A 20,280-nucleotide genomic window follows, 5' to 3' on the forward strand; every position below is an offset into this window, starting at 1 on the left:
TGTCCCTGCCTCAGCCTTCCCTCTGCCGCAAAGAAACTATGTAGCCGTTCTGGGGTTGGTTTGTTACATAGTATGTTTAGTAGAGTTAGATGCTGTTTAATGGGTTAGATGTGGCCTGCACCAGCTATTGCCAGGCAGAACTCAAGTCCATAGTGCAGTTTAATCCTCTGGAAAACACGGTGCCAAATATTTACAGATGAGGGGGCCAAAGTTGAAGAGGTCCGGCCACCTGCCCAGAGACACGCCGTGGATGAGAGTGGGAGCTGGGAGGCTGTGGTGACTGCGTGCGCGGACGCACGCGCGCCCTCCACAGAGAACCAGCCATGCCCATGCAGTGAGGGACACCCCTTCCCCGAGGAGGTCCCCAGCCTACGGAGGACCGTGGCACATGGCATGCTGGCTGGGAGCCCTGCCGTCTGCCCGGCCTTCTGAGCCGGAAGCTCCCCAAAACCTGTCCAGGTCTTCTTGGTCACTAACTGGAAAAGTGCCTGATGCGGCAAGGGGTGCCTAGAGAGCGAGGCCCTAGGAAGGGGCACCGTTAGTATTGGAGTGGAGTTGGGATGGTTTGGTGACGCTGCTTCCCATTCCGTCGCTGTCACTTGACAAGCGTGCTGTGCAGACTTGAACCAATCCATCAGCGCCTCAAGGGCGGAGGCAGTGGAAAGTGGCCCGATGCCAGGAGGAGCTGGGGTGGAGAGAAAGGAGAGGTGCCAGGAGTGGCCTGGTGCTGCCTCCCTGCACTCACGCCAGCCTCTCACGGCCACTGCTCCTTCCTTTGCAACCTGTTTGTTGCCTGCCAAGGGAAGTCGCCTTTAAAGAAAAAAACAAAACAAACGTTCCCTCCTTTTCCTCGTTCCATAATGGTGTCTTCGTGGCAGGGATCGGCAGAACGGTGGTGGGTGCAGCTGGGGACCCGTGTGCCCCCCGTGTCTTTTCACAGAGGGCCAAGGTGCCCTCACTCAGGGATGCCGAGGTTGGGGTGACAGCTCCTAATCTTGGTCCCTCTGACCTCTTTCCGCCAATCAGGCTCTTCTCCCCAGTGTCCAGGCCAAGCTCCGATGCTAATCATAACTCTTGGCTCCTGGACCAGATGACGGCCCAAGTCTGTCGAGGGAGACTCAAGCTCTCCTGTGCTTGCCCTTAGGGCCAGACCGAAAGCCGGAGACCACGCTGCGAGTCTGCGTTTTGCAAGCCGGGTCTCTCCCAGAACCGGGTGTTCAGCGGGCAGCCACCACAATTCCTGGTCTGTTCTTCAGAAACCAGACGCTCCTCCGTCTCCCCGGCTGACCCCTTCTCTTGGCCACCTTCCCTCTTCATCCCTATCCCACATCCTTGCCCCCTTCTCTCCACTGCTGGGAAAAAGGGTTAAAACCCAGAGCCAAGGTGTAGCTTAGCAGCTCCCACTGGAAACAGGTTGGTGCTTGTAAAGTGCTTTTCATGACTGACTTCACACATCTTGGCACTTCCAGAAGCATCACCCACCTGTGGAAGAAAAGGGGGGGGTCGTTGAGAAATAAGGGCAGATGAGCCTCTTATATACAGCAGGAAAGCGCCCGCTCTGTCATCTGAATCACGTCATTTGCCCCCCTGCACCATGACCCACGGCCAAGGGTCAGGGAAGTCCCTTTTGAAGAACTTTTCCTTGGAGGTTAAAAAAAAAGAAGAAGAAAGTAAGAAAGACCCCCCAACTGTTTCAATAGCCGCTTCTAGAAGAGGAGCGGGGTGAGCATGGCTGTGTCTCTGACCCCGTCTCTGTGTCCCTTGTGCCCAAGATCCCCTTAGTTAGTTCTGCATCCCAGCGAGATGGGGGGTGGGCCCGTTCGTCAGTGATGGTGGGGTGTAAGCAGTATGGCCTTTGCCCAGGATGAGGGTGTTCCTGCCCAGGATTCGGGCCGTCACTCTGGAGAAGGGCCTCACGCCAGGCAGGGCCCCGGCTCCTTGGCCCTTTCCACCCAGGTCCATCTTTGGCCCGGAACCTGAAGAGTTAAAAGTCTTTAGCTCGTTGCAATGAAATTATGGCTGGCAGTGGCGCCGCTGTTTGTTCAACAGACCTCCACTTTTAAACAGTTCACAAAAAGTTCATGGGGCAGCTAAAGATTATAAGTGTGTGTGTGTGTGTGTGTGTGTGTGTGTGTGTGTGTGTGTGTGTGTGTGTGTGTGTGTGTGTGTAGCCAGCAGGATCCAATACTGAGCCTTACCCCTCCTCCTCTTGTTTCTTCACGGCCAGCCCCCCGCCCCGCCCCCACTCCCATGACACCGGCCCACGCTCGGGGCCTCAACCCTCCATCTGACCCTGTGCACGTAAGAACACTTCATCCTGACACTGGGTGTTATTTATCTGTGCGGCGTTAATATTGAAAACCCCACCAGACAAGACCTGGAAGGGCGGGGAGAGACTCTGAAAGCACCCCGTGGTCCCAGGTGTCTCTAAACTGCATTCCCCTCTCATGCTAAGTCCAGGCCGCCCTTTCTAAAGAAAAGCCCTTTCAAGGGAAGGGGGCTCCTGGCCCTTTTTGAGGGGAGGGGAGAGGACTCAAAAGGATGATTGTGGCAGCGGCCTTTCTGTTTCCTCAGTCAGGTGCTCAGAGGTCCTTGTCCCAAGGTGACAACTAAAGGAGACATGTAAGAGGCAGCTTGTGTAAGTTTTGAAGCCTGGGGCACCAGAAGATTGGGGCTTCGAGGGCACACACGCTTCTTCCCTCATCCTTTTCTTAAGGGTTTGATGGAGTGACCCTTTGGCTTCTGGTATAATGTCCAAATTTCATCGTGACACCCAGCCAGGGGGTGGCACGGTGTGGTCCTCCCGCTGCAGCCACGGCCAGGACACTTGCACCGAGGAATGTTGCTCCTCCACCTTTTAGATGAGGCTTCCCTGGACATCTTCCTTTTGGTCTTCCTTTCGTTAGAAGGGGCGGCAGGGGTTAGCGAGGGGACACTTTGTTGAATGTGCCTTCTGGTCGGCCCTGCACTAGTGGTGGCCTGCCCCCAACTTGATGTGTATGTTCGAAACACGGAAGAACAGCCCGTGAGCCCCCCACAGAACCTTCCTTGATGCCCAAGTCCATCTGAGTCCACCTTTTCGGGGCACCGTGGCCAGCCACTGGAAGTGCCCCAGTCTGTCTAAAGTAAGGGATGCTTCCTAAAGAAACAGCTTCTCTAGAATCCCACCAGGCCGGACACAACTGGGAGATCTCTGCCTCTCCTCAAGCTTCATTGTTGAGTTCTGACTACGGGCCGTGTGACTCTTGAGACGGTGTTCTCTTCTGTATAGGGGCCGCCGACGGGGGATGCTGGTGGACAAAAGCCTGTGTTAGGACAAAGAAATGCAGAGGGATAGCTTGGCTGGCTTTGGGATTCAGGTCTCCCAGGTGCTCCCTGACCCCACCCCTAGTCACTCTCGGAAAAAGAGTCCCCAGTCCTCGGTGGCTCCCACCCAACAGACCTGGCAGTCAGCTCCGTGCGCTAAAGTGTAAAAGCAAGCATTTGCATATTTTTTCCTGCTAACAAAGGAAATGTGTCGACTTAGGGAACATTTGGGCTTTCGGAAACTGTGTGGGTGGGTGTGTGAGGGAGGAGAAAGAAAAGTTCCCCCCATGAGCTGCACACCAGTGATTTCACACTCAGGTTTGGGCCCTGTGTAAAGAGGCCGTGGCTGGGGGGGCCCTCCCCTCCCCCGCCACCCCGCCCCGGACAAGGGAGTCTGCGAGCAGGGGAATTGCCTAGGGCCATCGGTCCCAGGCATTAAAGGCTCCCCTACTTATTAACCCAGCATTTAACAGCAGGATATGGGGCTGAAGCGCAGTCAAAAGAAACGGCTCAACCTCCAAAGAGCAATTAAAATCCTGCACGAGGATAAATCACGCGCCGTGATAATCCTGTTAATAAAATGCAGCTTGTCCTGACCCTTCACTCATGCAGCAAACTAGAATGTGATGTGGGTGGGGCTGGTGGGCCGGGAAGTTAAGGAGGGGGCGGGGCTCTCCCCTCCGCCTCGGCAGCCTCCCCCCTCCTCCCGGTAGACGGTTAACGGGTGGCTTCTGCTTGCTCCCCGCGGGCCGGAAACTTGCAGCCCCAGCCCCAGCCCGGCAGCCTGGGCTGCTACGATTTCTGCACTCGCTACTGATTGCTGGTCCCCAGCGAGCAGGCGTCGTCGAATTACTCCGCCGCCTCCCTCTGCAGCTCCCAGGCCAAACCACCCAGGTTTGGGGCTTAATCTAATCTAGGGCCCGGGTGGGGTGGCTCGCCAGCCCACTGACTCTTTTTAACCCTCCATCTGTAAGTCACACGCACCGCAGCCGTAGAAGTGAGTCGTCGTTTGGGCCGCCACACCGGACCGTTGTGCCTTTTATCCCACACCCCACCCCCGTCCCCAATCCTTTCAGCCGCAAGAAGAATCAATGTGGGGCTCCCCGGAATCAGGCACCGTCTGCTTTCAATCCAAGTGTGTTCTCCGAAAGGCTGGGAAAGGGGGAGGGAGAAGGGCAGGTTAAGGGTGATATGTGCTGTACCTTGAATGGTGTGTGGCCTGTGGTTCTTGAACCCTCTCTGCATCCCCAGCGCCTCCTGCCAGGGAAGTTCCAGCTCCCTCCTTGAACCTCTGGCTCAGGCGTGTTCCTTTGCTCCTGGCCGTCTGTAGAACATGGAGCAGGGTCTGCCTTCCCAAGTGCGTTCTGTATGGAGTGCCTAGAAGGAGGCACTCCATACAGTGCCTTGTTCCCTCTTTGGCTCCTTTTTTATTCAACCTTCTGGGATTCTTTTTGTTTTAAACAGACTAGACGCTTGAAGAAAAGCTGCCATCCAAGAAGACGACATGCTTTCAGCAACCCCCCTGTATGGGAACGTTCACAGCTGGATGAACAGCGAGAGGGTCCGCATGTGTGGGATCAGCGACGACAGGTAAATGCGCGTGTCCGGCTGAGGCCTGGGGAGAGCGTGGGTCCTTCCCCAGGGCTCCTGAGCAGAGCCCCCCCTTCACGTCCTCACAGCCAGAGTGGGCCCAAAGGGGGTAGGGGGTCGGGGGGAGATCTCCTGCCTAACAGGCAACCTGGCTCAGCGAAGCATTGCCGCCCTTTAAGAGATTAGCCCCTAAAGCGGCCTTTCAGTGCACTTTCGTCCTTAATTTATTATTTCATATTTATGAAGGAGAATTAATCCCAGTCTATATGCTGCTTTAACTCTAAATGTCAGGAGTGTGGGCCCAGGTGGATCGGCATTCGATGTGCTTTTAAAACAAATAGTTTGCTCAGTAATAAATGGGGCGATAGCCACCCTTCACATCATTGAAGCCCAGGGTTTCTCTGCGTCCTCCGCCGCCTGTTCAGCGAGGCCATTGGCTCCTGGTTTCAGTCACCCGACAGCTCTGTTATGCTTCCTAATCAGTAATTTTGGAGTGCGGGGTAGAGGCAGCTAAGCAGTAGATAATTGAAGCTGCTCTTCCGGGTAATGATGAAACTTTTCTCTGCCGCTTGTCAGTGATTTTATCCTGGGGGTTTGGAAGTCGGCACCAAGCACTTTCTTTACCGATGCTCTCTGATAACAAGTTCCAGGGCAGCCGCAGCAGCCTGGCACAGATGTGCGGCTTCCCCTGGAGCAGCTGACATTTGTAGAATATTAGTGTGTATCCCCCGTCATTTTGATAGAGGCAGTCAAATATGGCTTCATTATCACCATGGAAACCAGATTCGTAGGACATGGTACCTAACTTTGTTTGGGGAAAAGTTTTTGAAAGCCTGTCCTCACGGGTAACACAGAAGTGATTGATGTAGCCAGCTTGCAGACTCCAGCCTTGAGGTCCCCACTTTGGCTTTGGACATTGTATTACTTCATGCCTGTCCTCAGGTAGAGCTTACAAGGGTCTGCTAGGACAGCAGAGCCTGGACTGCCCTGCCCGGCCTCTCTAGAGAAAAAAATTGTGAGGGTGACGTGGTTGTGCAGAATTTCTGCCTTACCCAACTCGAGGACGCATTTGTGATTTCACATCCCTGTTGCCCTGCCTTTCCGTTGTTTTTCCCAGTCCTGTTGGATCACCATTCGGGGACAACTTTCAATATGGGCCATTGGGGAGGTTTGTTTTTTTTTTGTTTTTTGTTTTTTTTTTTAAGGGCAGTTGGAAAAACGGAGTTATTAGAAACTGGTCCATTCTGGGGCAATCTATGAAAGATGGATTAAGTGAGGAATGCTTTCATGAAGTTGGTGTGTCCTTCTAAATAGGAAAATTCCTGTAAACGATGGTGACGCTTCAAAGGCCAGACTGGAACTAAGGGAAGAAAATCCCTTGAATCACAACGTGGTAAGAGATTCATGGCTTCTGTTGATGTGCTGAGTATCAGTGATCTGTAAATCAATCGTGCATTCATTTGCATACCATTAAAGGGCCTTTTGGGGGCGGGGCGGGGTGTTTCAGGGCAGGGTTTGAGTAGAAAGAAAGCCTAGGCTGCAGGACGAAGCCTCACCCAGTTTCTTCCTGGCTCCATTTCTTGGCTGTGCTCGCCATTTACGTCCTCGTCCCCTGGCGACTGGTGGGATATGTGCCGCCTTTTCTTCGATAAGCTACGTGCCACGTCAGTGCTCCCAGCTGGATAAATTTGTAGCCTTAGGGTTTACCTTCCCAGTAAAATGTGAAACAGAGCTGTCTTCAGATACCAGGGAGAGGAAGTCAAAAGACACAACTACAGTTTGACCCATGGCCTCTTTATTGATTTAGAAACGAGACAGCTCAAGTCCTTCATTCCTTACTGTCCCCCTGAAGATTGTTTTTTGTTATGTTAAATAATGCCTCGCTACATCGGGGGCGGGGGGGCCACAGGGAACATCGCCCCGCCCCAACCTGACAGGGCCTGGGGAGGGTGAGTCCGAGTTCTGTACCCCACGAGGGTGGTTCTGAGAGCAGTGGAGTTGGTATCACCTCAGTTGCAGCAAAGAATTTCTGCTGAGAAGGTGGATCTTCCAGAGTGAATAGATGACTGAGTTAATGCAGGGGCCTCAAGTCTAAAGGGACCAACGTTTTACGTGCTTTCAGGATACTAGTTGGACAAAAGTGAGACGGCAGGCAGAGGAGGGTTCTGGATAAGCGGGGAGGGGGCCAGAGACCTTGTGAATCCTTTATTTTTAAACCCTTTCGGCTCAGATGTCGAGGCTGATGTCTTATTGAGCTAGTCCGCGGTTTCTCTCTGGGATGGGCTGCTTTGAAGGCGTGTCCTCGGTAATACCCATGTTCTTCTTCTGCGAAGGTGGACGCGACCACGGCCCATCGGATCGATGGCCTGGCAGCGCTGAGCATGGACCGCACCGGCCTGATCCGGGAAGGGCTGCGTGTCCCCGGAAACATCGTCTATTCTAGCTTGTGTGGACTGGGCTCAGAGAAAGGGCGGGAGGCTGCCACAACCATAGGTGGTCTGGGGTTTTCTTCCGAAAGAAACCCAGAGATGCAGTTCAAACCGAATACGCCCGAGACGGTGGAGGCCTCCGCTGTCTCCGGAAAGCCCCCAAATGGCTTCAGTGCTATATACAAAACGCCACCCGGAATACAAAAAAGTGCTGTCCCCACGGCAGAAACACTGGGCTTGGACAGACCTGCTAGCGACAAACAGAGCCCACTCAACATCAATGGTGCTAGTTACCTGCGGCTGCCCTGGGTCAATCCTTACATGGAGGGGGCCACGCCAGCCATCTACCCTTTCCTCGACTCGCCAAACAAGTATTCCCTGAACATGTACAAGGCCTTGCTACCTCAGCAGTCCTACAGCCTGGCCCAGCCGCTGTATTCTCCGGTCTGTACCAACGGGGAGCGATTTCTCTACCTGCCGCCACCTCACTACGTCAGTCCCCACATCCCGTCGTCCCTGGCCTCGCCCATGAGACTCTCGACGCCTTCGGCCTCCCCAGCCATCCCGCCTCTGGTCCACTGCGCAGACAAAAGCCTGCCCTGGAAGATGGGCGTTAGTCCTGGGAACCCGGTCGATTCCCACTCATATCCCCACATCCAGAACAGTAAGCAGCCTAGGGTGCCGTCTGCCAAGGCGGTCACCAGCGGCCTGCCGGGGGACACGGCTCTCCTGTTGCCCCCCTCGCCTCGGCCTTCACCCCGCGTCCACCTGCCCTCCCAGCCCGCTGCGGACACCTACTCCGAGTTCCATAAGCACTATGCCAGGATCTCCACGTCGCCCTCGGTCACCCTGTCCAAGCCATACATGACGGTCAGCAGCGAGTTCCCCGCGGCCAGGCTCTGCAGCAGCAAGTATCCTAAGGCCCCAGAAGGAGCCGAAAGCACCCAGCCAGCTCCCGGGCACACCCGCAAAGCAGCAGGTCAGGACAGAAAAGATGGCAGCTCACCTCCTCTCTTGGAGAAGCAGACGGTTACCAAAGACGTCACCGATAAGCCACTAGACTTGTCCTCTAAAGTGGTGGATGTAGATGCTTCCAAAGCCGACCACATGAAGAAGATGGCGCCCACGGTCCTGGTTCACAGCAGAGCCGGGAGCGGCCTCGTGCTCTCCGGAAGTGAGATTCCGAAAGAAACTCTATCTCCTCCAGGAAACGGCTGTGCTATCTATAGATCTGAGATCATTAGCACGGCTCCCTCGTCCTGGGTGGTGCCCGGGCCAAGTCCTAACGAAGAGAACAATGGCAAAGGCCTGCCGCTGAAAAACAAGGCCTTGGACTGGGCCATCCCGCAGCAGCGCAGTTCTTCGTGTCCCCGCATGGGCGCCGCCGACGCCGTGGTCACTAACGTTTCGGGGTCGGTGTCGAGCGCCGGCCGCCCGGCCTCTGCGTCGCCGGCCCCGAATGCCACCGCCGAGGGCAGCAAGACCAGCAGGAGCTCCGTGGATACCACGCCATCCGTCATCCAGCACGTGGGCCAGCCCCCGACCACACCTGCCAAGCACAGCGGCGGCACCGGCAGCAAGGGCGCCAAAGTCAGCAACCCAGAGCCGAGCTTCAAAGCGAACGAGAACGGCCTCCCGCCGAGCTCAATATTTCTCTCACCAAACGAGGCGTTCAGGTCCCCACCCATCCCCTACCCCAGGAGTTACCTGCCTTACCCAGCGCCCGAGGGCATTGCCATAAGCCCCCTGTCCTTACACGGCAAAGGCCCTGTCTACCCTCACCCGGTGTTGTTGCCCAACGGCAGTCTCTTCCCTGGGCACCTCGCCCCAAAGCCGGGACTGCCCTATGGGCTCCCCACGGGCAGGCCGGAGTTCGTGACCTACCAGGACGCGCTGGGGTTGGGCATGGTGCATCCCATGTTGATACCTCACACGCCCATCGAGATCACTAAAGAGGAGAAACCGGAGAGGAGGTCCCGGTCCCACGAGAGGACCCGCTACGAGGACCCAAGCCTCCGGAACCGGTTCTCTGAGATGCTGGAGGCTGGCAACACCAAGTTACATCCAGAAGTCCCCGCGGACAAGAACCTAAAGCCCAGCCCCAGCTGGAATCAAGGGAAGACCGCAGTCAAGAGTGACAAGCTCGTCTATGTAGACCTCCTCCGGGAAGAGCCAGAGGCGAAAACCGACGCTAACGCGTCCAAACCCGGCTTCACAGCTGAGAGCGTCGGCCAGAGTGCCGAGCCCACCAAACCCCCGCCCGACCCAGCCCTGCAGCCACACCGGGATTTCATTGCCCTGAGAGAGGAGTTGGGGCGCATCAGTGACTTCCACGAAGCCTATACTTTCAAACAGGCTCCGGGCCAGCCAGTCTTCGGCTTAAGCAAGGAGAATGTTCCGGCGGGAACCAACAAGGAGAACCTGGCGATGCCGGTCTCGACTTCATTCCTGGAGCCGACCCTGGGGAGCGATGGCTCTGCGGTCACTTTCGGGAAAACCCAAGAGGATCCCAAACCGTTTTGCGTGGGCAGTGCCCCACCGAGTGTGGACGTCACCCCCACCTATACCAAAGACGGAGCTGACGAGGCAGAATCAACCGATGGCAAAGTTCTGAAACCGAAGCCATCGAAGCTGGCAAAGAGAATCGCAAACTCCGCTGGTTACGTGGGTGACCGGTTCAAGTGTGTCACTACCGAACTGTACGCAGACTCCAGTCAGCTCAGCCGGGAGCAGCGGGCATTGCAGGTGAGCCCCCCACCCGAATTTCAGGAGCCTGACCAGTTGTCAGGTTTTTTTTTTAATGTGTGAAGAGGAGGGGGCCGGGGGTATGATAGGGCAGGACACCGGGCTGATTTGGTTAATGAAGCTTATGATAATTTAAATGTTTGAAATGTGTCCAGTAAGGGGACGTAAGTGGATACTTTAAGTTATTCTGTAGATTTTAAGCGAACTCCACTCGAATGCTGATAACGGAAGTTTTAATTATTGCGAAGGATGTCTAAAAGACTGCATGACATTTACCTATCAATCGCTTTGATTTCTCTGCCGTTACTGTACGTTAACAGATATACCTAAAAGCGCTGCTTAGAATGCCTTACGTGATACTTGGTGGAGGTGTGTAGCGGCCGCATGTCTGTGAGATTCGTGCAACTTTTTTTTTTTCACCAAAAAAACAAACAAACAAAAAAGAACAAAAAAACAAACCTTGCTTAAAGGGATAGAGTATGTATTTAACTTGCTAGTGAATGGTAGATGTTGTATAGGAATTTCCTTAAGATATTTTACTTTTAATTAAAAGATAAATAAAGCCAAATTGTTTTGCAATGTTAAGAAAAAAATTGGTTTATGCTTATAAAAATGGATGAAGTTATCTAAATGATCCATTGAGTGCCCATTTTAATTACATAGATGGAAGGATTACAAGAGGACAGTATTTTATGTCTACCCGCTGCTTACTGTGAGGTCAGTTCTTCAAATTTTTATTACTAGAATCTTACATAAACCTTTTGAGTTAAATTTCATTTCCAAATATACAAAGGGAAGTTTGTGGGCCATGGTCGTCTTTATTCACTGTGCATTTGTTTTCTTTTCTGTTGTGTTTTTGTTTCGCTTTCTTTGCGTTGTGTTTTTGTTTTGTTTTATTTACCTTCGAAAGAGAATGTCTGTCTCTATGCCACAGTGTATGTATGGCTCTACATACACACCACATATATCTCTACATACATATGGCTTTATGAGTAAAGAGTGTGTGACTAGTTACATATAGACACTCTTACATTTTTATCGTTAAATTTTAAAATATCTCAGTTGTATCATAAATTGTGGTTGGTTTTGGGCAAACTTTTCTTTGAAGATACTTTCCTTTAAGGTAAGGGCAGTGAAGTAGCTTTGGTGGTAAGGTGTGTCTTTTTTCCATCTCCGTTCTCTTTCTAGCGTGCAATGATGCGCTTCTCAGAGTTGGAGATGAAAGAGCGAGAAGGTGGCCACCCCACGACCAAAGACTCCGAGGTGTGCAAATTCAGCCCCGCTGACTGGGAAAGGCTGAAAGGAAGTCAGGACAAAAAGCCAAAGTCGGTCGCCCTGGAGGAGGCCATTGCCGACCAGAACGACAGTGAGAGATGTAAGTGAACCCAGGCGGCTCGCGTGTGGTACCACGTCGGTGGGAACGGGGCGGTTCCGCTCTCAGTGCTGAGGGAGGTGAGAGGAAATAATACGCTTCCGATGGCCCAGCATCTGGGTGGTGGCTGTTTGGAGAACGGGCTGCTCTGGCCATCCTTCCCAGCTGTGGATTGCAAGGCTGGTTGCCCTTTGGAGCGCTGCGGCGTCCAGGAGTGGAGCGCCTATGAAATGTTGTTTCCTGGCACGCATCTCCTTTTTCCGGAGAAACGCTAGTCCCGTAGTTAGTAATAGCCTGATACAGTAGAGCAGAGGAATGGCGGTGCAAGACCTCCAGCGTAGCAGGTATGTGTTCCGTTTTGTAGCAGGGACGGATGCGGGTTTTTGATAGCAGTGGCATGACACTTGCAGCCAGAGCCAGACCCTCCAGAGTGACAGTCTCCTATGGGAGGGAGTGGAGAGTACTCGGATTCTCCCTCCAAAGGCAGAGGTTTCGTTAAAGTGAGATGAGGGCTGATAAAGGCACCAGCAAGATGAGCATAATTATTTTCTATGGCAGGCTTGTTTGCAGTCATTAGGAGTTGACAACACGCTCCAGGGGCGTGGGATAAACGAGGGCGTTCTTCCTACCAGACGGGGTGTATTATGTTTTGGAGGCAAAGTTGGAGAGAAAGCTAGCGTCTGCCTCGAGTCACACTCTGCGCTCCCAACAGCTGCTTCCGCACTGGGGACGACTTCGGGCTTTGCCCTCGAGACTTCCTGGGCTAACGAGATGTTGTTGGCAGCAAGTGGAGGTCTTCCTCCCGCTGTCTTCAGTGTGCGTGCTTGTGGCCTGCAGCCCGCTCCGGACCCCAGAAACCTCACCGGTGATGGTGAATGAGGGCATCTAGGTGAACGTCGAGGACAGGGTGGGCGTGAAATCCTCCCGAGACAGGACAGTCGGGGGTGGTGGGCACGCCTGGGAGGTCCAGGCCCTCAGACCCAGTCGTAGGGTCGGCGTTCCCGCACACGCTTAGGTCCTGGGTGCCTGATGCAGTTCGGGAAAATTGTGGTCAGCGACAGCGTGTGCCTCTCTCAGCTGCTTGGAGCACTGCCCTCCCTCAGCTCATCTTTGGGGTCAGACAAAGGCCTGCGGCCGGGGTTCTGGGGAAGCCGCACCGGGACCGGTTTGTCCTGCGTGGCTCCCGTGGAAGGGGATTTCTGTGGCTAGTCAGTGACGACCTTACCCGAGTGATGGGGCTCTTGATGTGCCTGGAGTAGACGATTCCGAGCTCCTCCCCCTCGGGATTGGAATGAAAGACGGAGGGTCCAGGCCGCCCTGGAGTAAAGCAGCAAGAAAGCCTCCCTCCTTGCCTGTGCTCACAGCTGACACGCAGCCCTTACCCTCCCGAGCGGCCTCATAGCTCAGCTCTCGGGGAAGTTTCTCAGAGAGATCTGATAAAAGTGGGCAAAGGCCAAGTTCACGGGGATGCACTTCTCTGAGGAGGGGCTCTGCCTGTTCTGGGTGGATGGTGAGGGAGGCTGGAGGAAGGGAGCGGGAAGTTAACCGGCCTCGAGTCTTCTTGCCCTTTTCTCCAGCAACATGGCCAAACCCAGGGTGGCCGCTGCCCCTCATGTCTCAATGGCCTCACCCCGCCCTTCTTCCCAGAGAAGTTTGTGTGTGTCCTTCCCAGTCTTTCCTGCCTGCTGAGCGTGGAGACAAGAACTCAGTGTGGCTGATGGGGAGCAGGGCCTGAGCCCCAGATGATTCCGAAAGCCCCCTCCCCCCACTGCCCGCCTCCAGTCTCAGACCGACCGACGGGTCTCTTCCTGCAGCACCCGGGACGTGGCCCAGTGAGCCATGAATCTCCACCATGGGAGGGCAGGAGAAGGGTTGGGGAAGGTGAGGGGCTCCGTTTGAAAGATTGGGGCAACGGAGGTGGGTTCACCATCCACCCTCTGTCTTGTAGAGACTTGTGGTTTGTAAATAGTTGGTCAGGAAAGGTCACCTAAAGGAGCCATTGTTCTTCCTGCCGCCTCCGCATCCAAGGTGCACAGCAGGTGTTCATTCCATTCAGCTGGAAATAAATGGGCCTTGTTCTTGGGCCATCACGTCTTGAGCTGATGTGGACTCGGGTCCTTCTCATGGGCGCCGGTGTGGCCGAGAGCCGAGCTGTGAGCACATGGGAGCTGGGGCGGGGAGTTGGGGCAGGCAGGGGTCACAAAGAGGGTCCGGGATGCCTTCCCCCTTCTGAGGCAGCCCCTATCCGTGGAGGGACCAGGAGCTTCTACGATGGTGGGTGCTGTCTGCGCGGCCCTGGTTGTCCCGGCATGGGTGCATTTGTTGCTAGGGGCTTGTTTAAAAAATGAATTAACTTAAAAACACAGTGGCTGAGATATTCATTTATTCTTTATGATTGCATGGGTGGCTGAGTTAAATTTTTCTTTTGGAAGTTCACCAAATGAGTTTGGAGGTTCCTCAGACTTGGAAGTTCATCACTAGGAACCCTCAGTGGCATTTGAAGATGGGGCGGGGCAAGGAGGCATTGGTCCCTTCCTTCTCAAACTTGGAGTAACCATCTCCCTTGCCAACCACTTGGCTGGGACAGGCCTAGGACCTGCTCGGTGGCAATGCCTGGCCAGGAGCCGGAGGAAGACTTGGTCAAGGGGCTTCATGAAACTTCTTTGCTCGGGGAACTTCTCTTCCAGCTGAGCACCTGCACGTTTGTAAACTACTTTGGAACAGAGATCGCCTGCACTCCTTCTGTAGAGGGTGTAAGTTTTAACAAGGTTAGCCCTTACTGGAGGTGCTATAGTTAAGCTACAGAGAAGGGGGTTTTAATCCTGGGGAGCCTTCCAACAACTCAGAACCCTCTCACCTTGTTTAGGCCTCACTGGGCATGGCTCAACAGTGGTGAGGGCGCTCTGTTGCCACGGTGACTTGTATATGTTGCTATGGTGATGCTTCTGTGAGGTGATGCTATGGTACAACCATAATGAATTTGGGATCTATGTGCTGTGAGTCATACGACCATGCTGCAGGGAGCAAGCATTAAACCTCAAACAATACAGCCACGTTCACATCTTGCTTAGACTGGGTGACCAAGGGCACATGGCTTCCCGCTTTTAGAAGGGCCAAAAGTAGCAGTGATGGCAAAGCCTGATGGTTAGGGTCCCCGTGTATCTATTTATCTCCCCATCTCCTTTGCCCTCAAGGGTACTCCTCCTGTGGGTCGTGGTTAGAACAGTCGTTGAGAAGCTCCAAGTGCCACGGAGCCTCTCCCCCGTAGCTGGTGGCCATGGGTATCTTGGGCAGTCGGGGTGGGTGTCCTTCAGGGTTATTACTGGCCTGCGTAAGGTCACACTAGCGTAAGGTCTTGGGGGGACCTTAGCTGAGGGGAATTGAGGTCTTTGCCCTAAAAGGCTCCGGGGATGGGGGAAGGGTGGATGGACCTAGTTTGGAAAAAGAAACTTTAAAATTGGACACGGGGGGTTCTTAAGGCAGCCCTTACCTTCCTCCATGGATCCCCTCCCACGGAGCTCTTAGGGAAGGCCGATTGGACCAGAGAAGTCCAATGGTGTAACCAGGAGGGCTCACCTCTTAAAACTTCATACATTTCAGGCCTGAAATTCAGGCTGGTCTGGCGGTCTTGGCGTCTTTTGGTTAAAGGGATCTTTCCAGCCTTTCTCTGTGCTGAGCCCGGCCCGTGATTATGAAGCCCAGCCCTGGGAGGAGGCTAGCAGTAACATTCCCACTTTACAAGAGCAGCCGGAGTGAGAGTTGCAGCGCACCCTCTTCACCGGGCCTGCGGTAGCGTGGGCTGCATCACCCGTAAGCACAGGTCAGGAGTTTGGGGTTTCTCCTGCTGCCATGACAGGAGACCCTCGCGGTTGGGGTGATTCCACCATTCCGGCAAGAGTAGATAGGGATCTGTCCCACCTTGGGATACCCTTGGAGAAAAGTGGGTTCCACCATTGAGAACACAGGTCAGGCTAGCCAAGGCCAGGGTGAGGTTCATTCCCACAACTGACTGCCGTTAAATGCTGGGAATGGCCCCCAAGAGAGGCTGATGAGGGGACCAGCCGGCTGGGCAGAAGTGGGAGTGATACTTGAAGTGGTCTAGGGAGAGGAGGAGGAATGCTAGCAGCATGTGAGGGGTGTGTCCATGATTTCATCTAGGAAAACGGGGCTGTGGGAGCTTAGCTCAGGTGTTAACGAAATACCAAACTCATACCCCCACCCCCACCCCCGGCCGGTGACGGACAGGCTCATCTTCGGGGAACTCGTTAACATCACAGTGATCGTCATGGCATTATTTGTGTGTTAGAAACAGTGTGACTAGCAGAGCGGTTGAACTGTTTCTTTGGCTAGAGCAAAAGTGAGGAGTGATGTTAGGCTGGGGTCATTGGAGGAAAAGCCCCAAGTGGATGCTAGGTTGAGCAGAGGGGGCGGAGCTGGGGTGTGAGCAGTTTCGCCCCCGCCCCCCTCCCATGAAGGGGGTTGGAGTCGTGTCTTTGAAATGTCCTTAGATGCTTGTTGCCTGGGAAGGAAGGCGTGGAGAAGTACCAGGTGGGGTGGCGGGTGTCCCTGTGGGTGTGCCTAGTGTCACTGAGGGCCTTCTTCCGAGACAGGAAGTAGGAGCAGCCCCTTGATGGCAGTGAAATGCTTTTCCCCCCACGGGTGTGGAAAGAGGACAGATGGACTTGTAGCAATCTGGTTGAGTTCTTTGAAATTGCCCCTGACCCTTGTGTGTGCACCAGGAAGCCTTTCCCTTAGCTTTGCCAGGCCCCTCTTCCCTTGGTCTCCCCAGCTTCCCAGCCTCCCACCATTCTTTCCTTACCCTCTTTCTTCACCTTTGCCCCTGCTGACCCAAGTGAACATTGGTGCTATCTCTGTGTAGCCGACATTTGGGGGACATTTGGTCTCTTTATGACATCAGCCTTTTCTGTTTATTAGAAGGTAATGACCTCAGCAGCTGTTTCCATAGTAATTTGTAGCTCTGCCCTGGATTGGTTGGATCTTACTGTGAGGTCACTCACCCTCAGTTGAAGAGTAAGCCACCTTGGAGAGTTAGGCAGTTAGGGAGTTAACATCTCACGTGCCTATAGAAGGGTCATCTAGGCGCCTCTCCTTGAATCACTACTGCTCCGGCTATGAACCGGAGGAAGGGAAATTGTGAGTGGGCTACACGCCTCATTTTCTGCTTTCTTTGCTGGTTGTGTTCAGCTGCCCTTCCTTTGGGACATTGTCTTTCTGAGGGTTTTGTGCTTCCTGCGTGCGAGGCCCCTGGCCTCCAAAGGAGGGTCTGTTGGTAGCAGATTGCCTTGGGCATGGGGGTCCTGCCTGCTCCTGGTGACCTTTGTTCCCTCCTTTCCGGGTTGTCTCCTCTCCCCTAGGCGAGTATAGTGCTGGAAACAAACACGACCCCTTCGAAGCCCCAGAGGACAGAGATCTTCCCGGGGAGAAGTACTTCATGGACACGGAGCCTGCCAGCGAGCCCCCCGCCGACCAGGCGGCCCCGGACGTGCCACGCAGCCCCACCCTCCGGCTGGACAGAAAGCGCAAGGTCTCTGGCGACAGCAACCACACCGAGACCACTGTGGAAGAGCTCCCGGAGGACTCTCTGCTGAAAGCCAAGCGGAGACGGGTCTCCAAAGGTGAGCTCGGTTTGGCTTCGGGCCCGCAGGGCACCCCGCGGAAGTCCTGGAGCGGAGCAGTGGAAAGTTCCAGTCCCACCCCGGAGCCCTGGGGGAGCCACTCACACCTCCCCACCCCCCCCACCCCCCCCCCCCCCCCCCACCCCCCACCCCCCCACAGCCAGGTGCCGGGGCTGGAGCCCAAAGATGGCCAAAGGCAAGTAGGTCCCCTCCCGAGACTTGGTGACAAGTTCCAGCCAACACAGTGACCACACCCCCTCCCCTCCCCCACCCCTCTTAGTGATGTGTAAGACAGTTTGTTCCCCCCCACCCCCCGGGGGGCTTCTTCATTAATTTGTAGTTATTTCTCCATTAGATGACTGGCCTGAGAGGGAAATGACAAACAGTTCCTCTAACCACTTAGAAGAGCCACATTGTAGTGAGCTGACCAAGCTGAAGGTGTGCATTGAATTAACAGGGCTCCATCCCAAAAAGCAACGCCACTTGCTGCACCTTAGAGAACGGTGGGAGCAGCAGGTGTCGGCAGCAGAGAGCAAACCTGGCCGGCAGGGCAGGAAGGAAGTGACCCAGGCGGTTCAGCCTGCGGTCACCCCCCAGGGCAATAGCATCTCCGAAGAGAAACCTGGCAGGAAAAGGGCAGAGGCCAAAAGCAACAGAAGCTGGTTGGAGGAGTCAGTTAAACACACTGGCAATGAACAAGGTACGCACGGGGCGGGGGGCGCTCCTGGAGGGTGGATCACCCGCCCTCAGTGGGAAACGGCCCTGGAGGGGACCTGAGCGCCATCCAAGTTGACAAGAGTAGCGTGTGGCGAGCGGGGAGTTCTCTTCATGAGGTCCTTTCAGCCTGCACACTTCCTTATGGAATGTACAGTGAGGCGGGAGCTCGGCTTCCTCATTACCCAGCCCGCGGCTGGGCAGGAAGGGAAGTCTTGGGTGACCCCGGGCGCTTGTCGGCGTCCTCTTTCCAGCCTCAGGCTGTCCCCAGTCGCCCTGTCCCGAGCACCCAGGCCCCCCACGGGTGGGGACGGGAGCGCACGAAGGGCTGGCTTCTGCCCTCTCTTGCGGCCCTTTGAAGCACCTTGCCATTTGGCGTTTCGTGGGTTAAGCTATTTGCCGGTTGAATGTGGGATAATTAAAATATTAATGCTTTGAAAACATAATTGGTGTATCTTTAAAAACTGAAGCCGCTCCAATGATCAGTGCTAACAATGGGCTTTTCTTTCCTCACTGGCTACAACTGTGTAACGCCCGCTTCTTCTCCCCCTGCCTCCCGCCCTCCCCCCCTGTGGATTCAGCCTTGCCTGTGTTCTCCGGCTCTCCGCCCGTGAAGGGCCTTTCATCCACCAATGCAAGCGGCCGAAAGCAGACTCAGCCAGGCTGCACGCCAGCCTCAGGACTGCCTACCAAACATGACCAAGTTAAAGAAAGCCAGAAGACAGATGTGGTGTGCATGGACGTCGAAGAGGACTGCCAGGCCACGTCCCTGCTGCAGAAATACACCGACAACAGCGAGAAGCCATCCGGGAAGCGACTGTGCAAAACCAAGCATCTGATCCCTCAGGAGCCCAGGCGGGGCTTGCCGCTGCCAGGGGACTACTACGTGGACAATGCCGATGGCAAGGTACCTCTTGCCCCCGGCTCTCCCCCGCCCCCCGGGCCCGTGCGAGCACAGCCCGCCTGCCTACTTCTCTGCTTCTGGGGACAAAGCTTTCCTTTTCCTGAACCCCTCCCCCAAGAACGTCACTGCCCCTTCCTAGGGGACCTGTCTCCTGGGTGGTGGTGAAGTTTCCAGCTAGTAAAAATGCAACCCCTTCCTCCCACCCCGCCTCCCCCAGACAGAGAGGAGGAAAAGTGCTTTCCTCCACTCAGGTTTGTAACTCAGGGAGGAGGGGAACCAGGCGGGTGGTGGAACGACAGCCTGAAATGTGTGCGCTGTGTGGTTTCGTGATAGGTGACCGTCCGGAGATTTCGAAAGCGGCCTGAGCCCAGTTCCGACTATGATCTTTCGCCGGCCAAGCAGGACCAGAAGCCCTTGGACCGCTTGCAGCAACTGTTACCACCTTCCCAGGCCTCGCAGCTGACATGCTCGAGCTCCCCTCCAGAGACCACCCAGTCCCGCCCAATGCCACCGGAAGCGCGGAGACTCATCGTCAATAAGAACGCGGGCGAGACCCTCCTACAGCGGGCCGCCCGGCTTGGCTACGAGGTGAGCGTCCTTGTGGGTGCCCCGGATTCAGGATCCGCCGGCTGCTGCTCCTTGGGTGGGAGACGCACTGGCTGGGGATGGGGGGCGGGTCTCAGAGCCACGTGGCGGGCTGGGCTGGGCGTTCCAGCGGAACGTTTGTGTTGGCCCCCGCGCTCACACTGCCGACTCTTCGGTGGCTTGTTCAGTCGTGGTGTGAAAAGAAAGGCAGGCCTCTTTGATGTTCCGTTCACGTTCAGGCAGGTAGGCTGCTTCGGCCAGTCCGGCTCACTTATCTCTGATATAAAATCTGACCTAACCCAGGGCTTGGCGACCAGGGGAATTTTAATGAGCCCTTTTGGATCCCGAATAGCAAGAGAGAGAGTAGTTATTAGCTCTATTGGGTTACTTGTGCTGTTTGGGGCGGGGTGATGCCCCTGTGGGGTAGCGGGTGGGAAGTGTCTGTGCAGAGTAGGGGTGGGAGTGGGGCAGACCTGAGCAGTCTCTTTCTGGGAGGGCACAGGAGCCGAGGGCTGATGGGCGGGGGGGGGGGGGGGGGGGTTGTTGAGCCTTGCACAGAACTCCCTGTCCACACCGCTGTATCCCAACCCAGCACGGCTGATGACAGTGATAGTCTCTATTGCTAGAGCAACGTAGACAGAAAGATAGCTGATATCTTTCTAAGCCCGTGTGATCTGTAGTAACTCCTTTCACCCTTTTAACATCTTCACGTGGGAGTAACGAGTACTAGCCCACTCTCGGATGAGGAAACTGAGCCCCAGGGGGGTTAGCTGATGCCCGTACAGGTAGCAATCCAGCAGTACTGCACAGCCCACCACTCCCCACCACGCTTCTCGCCAAGACTGGCTCACATTGGAGTTGCCCTTTTTACAGTTAAAAACCTCTGTGAGACAGATTACTCCCTCTGCCCTGTGCAGTTCCCCCACCATACTTGTCAGTAGGAATCGTGATGTAACAGCCCACAGGGCAAAGGCATTTTTTTGTGCTGGCATCAGCCCT

The 20,280-nt window shown here is 55.0% G+C and overlaps 1 protein-coding gene across 10 annotated transcripts in view; it reads left to right on the top strand.

Annotated features, from left to right (window-relative positions):
- Positions 1 to 20,280, top strand: part of BCOR (BCL6 corepressor) — a 116,216-nt gene that overhangs the window by 84,826 nt on the left and 11,110 nt on the right. For 7 of the 10 annotated variants that reach the window (XR_004524557.2, XM_073798868.1, XM_033849985.2 and 4 more), the window contains exons 2-10: positions 4,771 to 4,896; positions 6,211 to 6,289; positions 7,230 to 10,070; positions 10,734 to 10,787; positions 11,259 to 11,445; positions 16,818 to 17,078; positions 17,434 to 17,778; positions 18,374 to 18,699; positions 19,030 to 19,284. Coding sequence is in view for 9 of the 10 variants with exons in the window: in XM_073798868.1 (XP_073654969.1) it covers positions 4,811 to 4,896; positions 6,211 to 6,289; positions 7,230 to 10,070; positions 10,734 to 10,787; positions 11,259 to 11,445; positions 16,818 to 17,078; positions 17,434 to 17,778; positions 18,374 to 18,699; positions 19,030 to 19,284 (4,434 nt within the window). In the remaining variant the exon portion in view is untranslated. The remainder of the gene's footprint in view (positions 1 to 4,770; positions 4,897 to 6,210; positions 6,290 to 7,229; positions 10,071 to 10,733; positions 10,788 to 11,258; positions 11,446 to 16,817; positions 17,079 to 17,433; positions 17,779 to 18,373; positions 18,700 to 19,029; positions 19,285 to 20,280) is intronic. The other 3 variants (XM_033849990.2, XM_033849989.2, XM_033849992.2) reach the window with 3 other exon arrangements.

This window comes from Tursiops truncatus, chromosome X, assembly GCF_011762595.2.
Source record: "Tursiops truncatus isolate mTurTru1 chromosome X, mTurTru1.mat.Y, whole genome shotgun sequence".
In the NCBI taxonomy this organism is placed as follows: Eukaryota; Metazoa; Chordata; class Mammalia; order Artiodactyla; family Delphinidae; genus Tursiops; species Tursiops truncatus.